This window comes from Silene latifolia, chromosome Y, assembly GCF_048544455.1.
Source record: "Silene latifolia isolate original U9 population chromosome Y, ASM4854445v1, whole genome shotgun sequence".
NCBI lineage: Eukaryota > Viridiplantae > Streptophyta > Magnoliopsida > Caryophyllales > Caryophyllaceae > Silene > Silene latifolia.
The window spans coordinates 77,897,986-77,908,592 of record NC_133538.1 but is presented as its reverse complement, the minus strand read 5'-3'; the positions used below and the strand labels follow the sequence as shown (position 1 = coordinate 77,908,592).

At 39.5% G+C, this 10,607-nt stretch overlaps 1 protein-coding gene across 1 annotated transcript; it reads right to left on the bottom strand.

The window, feature by feature from the left end:
- Window positions 1–8,383: 8,383 nt before the first annotated feature.
- LOC141628357 (uncharacterized) lies at window positions 8,384–8,977 on the bottom strand. The gene is made up of 2 exons (XM_074441513.1): window positions 8,792–8,977; window positions 8,384–8,617 (listed from the first exon to the last, which is right to left on the bottom strand). Exons 1-2 carry the CDS (start codon window positions 8,975–8,977, stop codon window positions 8,384–8,386), a joined length of 420 nt encoding a protein of 139 aa, XP_074297614.1.
- Window positions 8,978–10,607: the final 1,630 nt, after the last annotated feature.

Sequence of the window (10,607 nt, the reverse complement as noted above, 5' to 3'; positions counted from 1 at the left end):
TAATCCTTTGTGTTTATTGTTTGAATTTTGGAATCCTTGTTTACATTGAGTAAATAAGTGTGATTTCCTTGTTGCTTAATTAATCAAGTTCCTTAATTTATTGTTGTTGGGATTATTAAGTGTGATTTCTTTGTAATCTCATCTTTGCAACACCTTGTTATTATGCTAATGAATGTGATTTCTTCTTGGCTCAATTAGCAAGTAAAGGATTAACTTGTAATTAGGCATTAATCATGATTTTATTGTGTCTAATTACCCTTGTTGAATCTCTAGTGCTTTTATCTTCTTATTAATTTAACCAATATATGTAATTTCTACTTGGTAGGATTGATAAGTTGGGTTTTTATTAAGTGTGATTTTCTTGTCATTTGACCACTATTAAGGAGATTTAGGAGAGTAATCTCCACAATAAGGTGATAATATTAATTAGAAGGATTGATTGAGTGGTTTTACCAACTAAAGTGCCTCACTTTAATGAGTCGGATTAAGTCTCTCTTAAATTTGATAAATTTTCATCTTAAAACTTGATTGCTTGATTACTTGTTGCTGACTCTTGTTTGAATATTGTTTTGTTTTGTTACTTTTGAAAACCAAACCAAAATCCCCCTTTTTCCATACTTGTTTGTAGTTTAATTTGTCACAATTGTTCTAGTTGCTCTTTTAAATTCACTATTGCAAAACCCCCTTCTGTTGGGTTCGATCCCATTGCTTGCTACTTTACTAGTTTAGAATTAGTATTAATTAGTACGTATTGTGGTATATAAATTGTTAATTTGACCGTCTTAAGTAGCGACGTTTTAGGCGTGTCACTAACTTAGCTAAAACTTCAAATTTTCTTAATGGGATAGGTCCTAGGTGACTCTTAAGCATGCTAGTATTAGGTGACTTTTTATCCTCTACTTTTATTTAGATTCGTTTGAAATACATGCCACTTTTTTTCTATCAAAATGGCTGGCACGGGCAGTGTTGATTAGCTCTATTTCCGTTGGTCTGCCTGTGTACTAGTTTATTTACGCACTCACAGGAGTGTAAGTTTTTGTTGTTTGATTATTTTATTTTAACATTTAGTCGAACTGGAAGATTTAAATATTCATGTCAGTTGTATTGTTTGAACAACCTATACGGATTCGGATGATGATTAATGTTAGCCGACCCTAGCATATGTTGGGACTAAGGCTTTAAACGACCCTAACCTATGTTGGGACTAAGGCTTTGTTGATGAATTTCAGCAACAAGTGGCGTCCTTAGGTTAGTGGTTGACCTTTGGCTATGGGTTCTATTACCTACTATGGGTTGGGTTCTAGCTGGAAAACAGTTTAGGGGTAAGGGGGTCTGAATGTTTGATATCGGATTATTCTGATGGGTTTAATTTCCCACTTGCCAGTGCTTCTGTATTTTAAGATAGTATATTCTGATGGATTCTATAGGACAGTACCCTCTTCCTACCCATTTTTGTACGTCAAATCATTTGTTAGCCATTCGACACTCGCCAACATTTTTCACATCATTGCCTATCAAGTTTTATCCCTTTGCACTTATTACAGACCAGTGGCATATCTAGGAATTAGTTATCGGGGGTGCGGAAAATTAACAAACCTTGCGTCGTGAGTAGTTGCAGGTTCACTATAATTGCAACGACGTTTAGAACCGCATAATAAAAACCACAACTAAACAATGAAAAATATTGATTTAGAAGTATTGATTTAGAAGTATTAGCTATCAGCTATCTAAACAAGGAAAAATATTGATTTAGAAGTATTAGCTATCAAAACTTATTTATGGGTGTCTAGGAACACAAAAAATATTGTCGGATATCTAGCCTTCTAAAAGGGACTCAAACATAAAAATTGACACAATCAAAGTACATTGATAAATTATCTTATATGAAATTAAGTACATCACATAATTCGATTTTTGAAATGATTATATATGGAAGAAGTTGCTAATAACTTAGAGAATTTCTATCTACCTTCTCTTCTACCTTCTCCTATCACAACCGATTAAAGTATCGTTTCTTTTGCTTCATCTACTTGCTTTTCGACCCCACACGATATACACTAAATTTAATCAATTGTGAGAGGGAAATGGAGAAGGTAGAAGAGAAGGTTGGAGGGAGAAGGTCCATAGCACCCCTCAATAACTTAATGTATGATTGTGTTAATTAGAGTACGGATCGAAGTTGGATGTATGGAAAGCGGGACTTTGAGTTTATGTCAAGGCTTGATGAACTTATTAGTCATGCTGTTGAACATCAAAGACTATGTGGAGATGGCAAACAACTTTTATGCCCGTGTAGCGTGTGTAAGAATCATATCAAGATAAGTTTTGCAAGTGAAATGTGAAACCACTTGATAATAAAGGGTTTTAAACCAGATTATAGTGTGTGGTTATGGCATGGAGAGAAAGATAATGACAGTCATGGTAGTACGAGGGCCATAAATCTAGGGATCAATGTTGATAATGTGGATGATTTTGAGATTGATGATATGTCTTATAGTAAGAAGGAGGTTCATGAGGATGCTGATGATATGGATGAAAATGTAGAAGATGAGAATATTGATACAATGATGGATGATCTAGAACACGATTTTGTAGAGTGTCCTGAAATTTTTCAGAGGTTAGTTAGTGATAATAAGAAGTCGTTCTATCCTGATTGCTCTAAATATACTCGTTTGTCAGCTGTCTTAAAGTTGTACACTCTTAAAGCTGGAAATGGGTGGAGTGACAAGAGTTTTACTGCTTTAGTAAAACTATTATCAAACATGTTGCCAGAAGGTAATGAGCTTCCTACCAACACTTATCGATGTAAGAAATTTTTTTTTCCACTTGCCACGAATTACCAAAAAGTACATGCATGCCCAAAGGATTGCATATTGTACCGAAAAAATTACAATGACCTAGACGAGTGTCCACGATGTAAATCGCCAAGGTACAAGCTCAAAGAAAATCCTCACAGTCATAAGAAAAGTGGTCCGGCAAACACCTTATGGTATTTGCCAATTATACCAAAATTCAAGCGTATATTTGCAAATGGGAGGAATAAAGACGAAAAATTGCGACATGTGACTGATGCTTCTCAATGGAGAAATATTGACAGAGATTTTCCATATTTTGGCAGAGAACCTAGAAATTTAAGACTAGGACTTTGTACTGATGGAATTAATCCCTTTGGGACGTTAAGTACTGATGAGGATTGTCGCAACCTATCAAAAATAAAACCTAACCGGCCTAAACTTATGCAGTAGAGGTAAGCTGGGTATCGTATCCACAGGGAGGCAGTCGCTATCTACTTGTTATCTAGTCTGTCTACGGTCACAAATTGGGAGCTTTTGGTTGATTTGATTTAACTAAACTAAATGAACTGAATTTAAAACTATAATAGAAATAACAATTAAAACTAGAAAGTATGAAAAAGAGTGTGATCAAATAGGGAGAAAGATGCTAGGAGGTCGGTTCACCATGATATTACGCAATTCAACTAAAGGTAAGGTCAGTCGGTCTGTAGTGAGAAGGGTAATGGAAAGGTCCTTCCGGTCCGCTATCCGCCCTAGATTCTTCCTAAATAGCTTCCGCTCTAATTAGGGTAGTCTATTGTTCATAACAGGTCTATTCATTCCAATCTTCCGATCTAGGTCTAAATTTAACCGGATTAATTAAAATAGTTGCGTGCACTCAACTAAATAATTATTGTTATGTTGCTATAAAACAAATCTCACATTAAAACCTCCTAAAACTATTTATATCGTCATTGTTTTACTATCATGGCTCCCCTAATCCTAACAATTGGGATTTAGCTACTAATAACGGTAATAAAACTAATAACGATAGATAGAATTAGATTTGACATGATTTCAAGATGAATAAACAGAAATTGCGTAACTAAATATTAATTCTAATAACCTAACAGTAATTAAGAGACAAGAAACTTAATGTTTGCAAAAAGGAATTATACTATGAATTAAGTTGAATAGGAAGAGAGTAAGGAATTACACAAATTAAGATCCGAGAAAAAGAAAGGCAAGCGTCGAAGAAGAGTCTCTTAATCTCGATGCAAACTGATAATTAAAACTAAATGAATCCCTAAACCTAATTAAGTCTCTCGTTTTTATAAGAGAGATATTTATTCACTAAATAAGATAACTAATATAATAAATAAATAAATTTACGCAATAAAATCTTGCGTCAGATCAGAAGCTGTTCGATTGAGCATATTGAAACTACTCGATCGATTAACTCCAGCAAAAATCATCTTGATCGAGCATAGAACCTACTCGATCGAGGAACACCATAAACCCTCTTCTTGATCGAACATAGCAGGAGTTCGATCGAGGAATATTCAGCATAAAAAAGGATTCGATCGAGCAATTAAGTCAGCAAAGTGCTCGATCAATTTAGCTACCACTGTGTCAGCGCATACGGTGTTGATTAGCTTCCAAGACATCTTCACGCATCCCAAGGAAAAAGTGTTCTCGCTCCAATTCTATCCATCTCCTAAATACAAGCTATAAGGGTAGTTCCAACCTCAGTTTTGGTCCTTCCGGGTTCATTCCTGCAATTAAAGCCAAACAAATCAAAGTAGACTGACGTGGCTAAAGTCGTATCACCAAATCAAAGTAAAACTATCTCAAGACTAACAAGAATAGCTAGCAGTAAGACAGGTATCGAATCCACAGGGAGGCGGTGAAAGCTAAGTCTATAAATATTTAAATTGTCTAAGGTAACCGTTTTCTGGGAGTTGTTTTGTTTTGTTATCTAACCAACTAAATGCGAGCAATTAAAAGAGATTTAAACAATGATATTAAAGGTCTAGGATTTCCGGTTCACTAGGTCAATTATATGGGGTCTATTAATCAATTGCTAGATCTATCAAGCTGTCTAAGGTCATAAGATCGGTCGACTCTATTATGCCCTTTAGATCGATTCTAACATGCGGTCGCTATAATTAGATACAATCTATTTGATTATCGCAGCCTATATTAATTCTAAGCCGGTCGGTGAAAGGATTAATTCGCTACACTAATTAACAACTCAGGCCTAAGTTAATTAACTAGAAGAAGAACAATAATCAAACGACAACTTATGCGATTTCACTAGCAATTAATCAATTTCCCCCTTTAATTAACCTAGATCCCCTTCATCCTAGATGACGAAATTAGCTACTCATAACTAAAGCAATAACAACAATAATCATGATTGAAGACATAATTGAAAGAATAAAATAAGAACAATAATCGATTAACATAAAAACAATGAACGATTAATTATTGAAGAAAGATTAGTACCGTAGCAAGGAAAGATTAGGGCTAAGAGAGTATTCAACTGTATGAGAATAAATAAAAGCGTAACTTAATGATAAGTACGATTTTCAAATTTATAACGAAAAGATAACTGTTTTAGGAAAATCCGGAAAATATTTTGCCAGAGAGGTTCCTCGATCGAGCCTGAGAAACTCGATCGAGGACGGCTGCTTGATCGAGCCCTCCCTGACTCGATCGAGGAACCAGCATCACAGACGGTTTCCTCCTTTCTTTCACTTCTAGCCTTCATGCTTCCTCGTTCCTCGTGACATGCTTCGTGTATTCTACTATGCCATCTCCGCTATGCTCATCTTAGCTTGATTATCCTCATAACGAGTCATTTCTACATTAAACCACAAAATAGCGGCAGTATCGACAATTCATTGAAATAAGGCATGTAAACAATATAAAGGCACGAAAACGGTATATAAAATGGTATAAAAGGAGCTATAAAAGTATATATAAAAGTGATACATCAAACATCCCCAAACCAACCCTTTTCTTGCCTCAAGCAAAGCAATCAGACCAAACAAAGAACAGCAAACATATGGTGAATGAATAACTCAGAGCAAATATCTAAGCACATAAAAATCCCAGCTACCCACATCTATAACAAAGTAATGACCAAGAATTGTGCCAATAAAACAAATATAAAGGCACGGGTAATAGACTAACGCAGCTCTAACTCAAGATGTGACATGATACCGAGACTCAGCCAAATGCTTTTCAACCTTGCAAGACAATTTTGTTGGATTCTCGCGGTTTCACTCATGCACTCATAAGGGGTGAGATATATGTGAGATAGAAAGAATAAAGACACTCACTCAACTTATTAAATATGCATGCAATATAATGTGATAGAAGATTCTCCAACTAGTGCGCATTCACAAAATAGACCAAGTGTAACACCCCCATTTATTTAAGGGCCTGGACTAGGACTCCTCAGATAAAGAAGGGTGTTACCATCTCGGAAACCCGAGGCAGTAGATAACAAAGGAAAAATAAACAGTACTTTAAATTGAAAGTTATAAATGTTTACAACTTAAATGGAACTTGTCTCAAAACTAAAAATAAAGTCTGGTAGCTAAACTGAAATAAAAGTGGGCTAGCTCTAAGTCAGGTGATCCATGCTCTCTCCCCTGCCAGCTCCATATGTCTCAACAACCTGTCAATCTGCTCCCCAGTAATTGGATCATCACAGGCGTACACGAATACACAGGGCCAACCGCGAGGTTGAGTAGGTAATACGATATAATAAATAATGCAATGATATGATCCTCCAATCTCAACTCCATCACACACATCCCCGGAACGCCCAGCCATACCGATCCCCGGCAGACTATACAAATCGACTGTCGTCGATATACCAGCTCGTAGCTGAGGACACCAGGGCAAGTTCTGTAGAACCCGCTTGGGCCTTAATCACGATAATCTCATCTCCTCCAACTCCAACTCCAATGCATAAGAAATGTATAAAACGTATGAAACAATAATGTTCAACGAGATAAATAAGATGAACAGATATGTCATATAATCACCGAACATGCCAACTCTTTATAATCGTAAGAACTCAATCAGTGTATTCCCCTACCTCGATCTTAGTCAATTGGATGGATGCTCAATAATATTCCACAACAAATTCGCCCCTACGAAAGATAAATAAATGATAAATGATTACTTAACTATTCCCGTTCCCAAAATAGAAGGTTACTAAAAATAGAAAATTCCTAAAATGGAAAGTTTCCTTAAATGGAAACTTCCCCGATATAGCAGTTTTCCATTTTAACCAACCCGACTCAAAACCCGTCTCTAATTATTTAAATGACTCGAGAATTAAATTAAATAACTAATACGATAAATAAAAGATTACGAATTATACGATTAAGAAAAACCGAATCAAACATTGAACAACCCTAACAACCCGACTCCCACAACCCGTGACTTCACACTCGCCCAAACCTCTCACGCGCCGCCTGAACCACCACGACAACCACCAGGCCCGTTCACCAGTTCGACCCAACCGCCGACAACCGACCCTAACCTGGTCGATCGCCGGCGAGTCGAACAGTGGTCGCAACAATGACACACACCGCTTTATCGGGGTTGCCGCCACCTGTGACCTCCCCTTGCAACCCTATAGCCACCACCGTCGTCAACATCATCCTATGCTACCACCACCACCACTCTGCTCGCCGTCAATCTACGCACACAGACGCCGTGGCGCCGCCGTTTCGACCTCCCCCGAGTCCACGGTGGCGCCACCCCAATTCTAATCATCTAAACCCGCCTGAAAACCCCTGTTTAACCCGCTTGATTGTCCCTGTCGATAACGCCTCTTACCGCCATTTCCACCGCCTAAAACCTCCCTAACCGCCACCAATAGGGGCGACTCAAACCACCCAATACAATTTCCCCGACACCAACCACCAATATCACCTCCCTGTGACACACGGTGACAACAACTACAACCCGACAAACGACAAAATGGAAAAGAAAGGGTGACTACTTACCTAAACTGCCACGTAAACCACCACTAAGGCCGCCACAAAGCGTCGTCAACCACCCTATGCTCTTCCCTGCTGCGCCGTCAGTACCCACGTTCAATCTCTCCCTCTCGATTTGTGTGATTGTGAAAATGTGTGCCGTCGAAGTGAGGGAGGCGGGTGAGAGAGGAGTGTTTTGTAGAGCTAGGGTAAAATTTAGGTTAAATTAGGTTAGACGGTAGATGGGTCATGGGTCATGGGTAACTTTATTGGGTACATGGGCTATCTAACGTGACTTCGTTCACTTAAACCCGTCTCAACAAGTCTACGAATAACTCGATCTTACGATATCAACACGATTAGATAGCTTAGCGTAAAAATCGATATAACCCCTCTTAATTAGTCATATAAAATATGGAGTATTACAGTCTTCCCCCCCTTAAAATGAACTTCGTCCCGAAGTTCGCTCATTTATCAACCTCCAAGCATCGATGTGGGTACCAAAACAGACTTTCTAATGTAGATAACTCATGGATTTAGGTCAATAAAACAAAATATTACATTCTACCGTCCTAAAAAGAAAGTTACGTCCCGGAACTTACCTCATGTAAACAGGTGTGGATAGCTTTCCTTCATGGAAAGCTCAGTCTCCCATGTAGCTTCCTCAACATTGTGGTTAGTCCACAAGACTTTCACCAAAGCTGTCTCTCCATTCCTGATCTTCCTCACTTTCCTGTCCAAAATCTCCTTAGGTGTCTCCAGATAGGACAACTGCTCATCCACCTCGATCACCTCAGGACTCAACACATGTGATGGATCGCTCAAGTACCTCCGCAACTGAGAAACATGAAAGACATTGTGAACTCTGGCTAACGCTGGTGGCAAAGCTAAATGGTATGCCACCTCTCCAACTCTGTCCAATATCTCATAAGGTCCAATGAATTTCTGACTCGGCTTTCCTTGCTTCCCGAACCTCATAACTCCCTTCATCGGCGACACTTTGAGTAGTACCTTCTCTCCCACCTCGAAAGAAATGTCACTTCTCCTAGTGTCGCGATAGCTCTTCGTCGTCCGGGAAGCTCTCATCTTTTGCCTAATAATCTGTACACTGTTCAACCATCTCTGAATCATCTCGGCCCCAAACGACGGCGTCGGATCGATCATCCCAACACACGGGACTCCTGCATTTCCTACCATAAAGTGCCTCAAATGGAGCCATCCCAATGCTAGCGTGATAACTGTTGTTGTAAGAAAACTCGATCAACCCCAGTCTGTCTTCCCAAGATCCGCCAAACTCTAGAACACAAGCTCTCAACATATCCTCGAGGGTTTGAATAGTCCTCTCGGTCTGACCGTCAGTAGCAAAATGAAAAGCGGTGCTCATCTTCAGTTGAGTACCCATCAATGACTGCAATTCCTGCCAGAACTTGGATAGAAACCTGGAATCTCTATCGAAAACGATATCTTTAGGCACACCGTGCAACTTTACCACGCATCTTGAACATAAGCCTTAGCCAACTCGGCCTTACTCCAAGTATCTTTCATGGGAATAAAGTGAGCCGACTTGGTCAACTTGTCGACGATCACCCAAATCATGTTGTTACCTCTCCGAGTCCGAGGCAACCCGACGATGAAGTCCATGGATATACTCTCCCACTTCCACTCTGGCACATCTAGCGGCTGAACCTTCCCCTGCGGTCTCTTGTGTTCACCCTTCACTCTACGGCATGTCAAACATCGAGACACGAACTCAAAGAACTTCCTTCTTCATATTAGGCCACCAAAACGTCTTCTTGAGGTCCTTGTATAACTTATCCCCTCCAGGATGTACAGAATAAGGAGTAGCATGTGCCTCAGTAAGAATTTTCCTCTTCAGTTCCACATTAGCTGGCATAGACCACCTCTGTCCAAACCTCAAGCTCCCATCTGAATGAATACTGAATTTAGAGTAAGGTTACGCACCCACTTTGTTCCACCGCACCTGCGCCATTTCTGAACTCTAGCATCCTCTTTCTGTAACTCTCGAATCTCCTCGTACAACTCTAGCTCAACTGTCATATCTCCAATGGTCTCGCCTCGTCGGATCATGTAAATCCCCATCTTCCTTAGCTCACCCAACATCCTCACCCTGGATCTGGCACTGATCAGGGCATGGATAGACTTCCGACTCAAAGCAGCAGACTACGACATTCGCCTTCCCTTCATGATAGAGTAGGTTCATGTCATAGTCACCAATCAACTCGATCCATCTCCTCTGTCTCATGTTCAGCTCCTTCTGAGTATAGATATACTTCAGACTCTTGTGATCAGAAAATACCTTGAAAGTCGGTCCACAGAGATAATGTCGCCACAACTTGAGAGCAAACACTACGGCTCCCAACTCCAGGTCATGGGTAGGGTAGTTCTCCTCATAGGTCTTCAATTGTCAAGAAGCGTAAGCGATTACCTTCCCGTTCTGCATCAACACACACCCCAACCCTTTCTTGGAAGCATCAGTATATACTTCGAAGTTATCATTCCCATCTGGCAAAGCAAGTATAGGAGCTGTGGTTAGGCGTTCTTTGAGGGTCAAGAAAGCCTTCTCACAACCCTCATCCCAGACAAACCTGTTCTCTTTCCTCATTAGTGATGTCAATGGTTTTGCTATCTTCGAAAAATCTTTGACAAACCTCCTGTAGTATCCAGCTAGTCCCAAGAAACTTCGAATTTCGCCCACATTCTTTCGGCTCTACCATATAGTCACAGCCTCGATCTTGCTAGGATCCACTGACACCCCTTCCTTAGAAATCACATGCCCCAGAAAGGCAACTTTCTTCAACCAGAACTC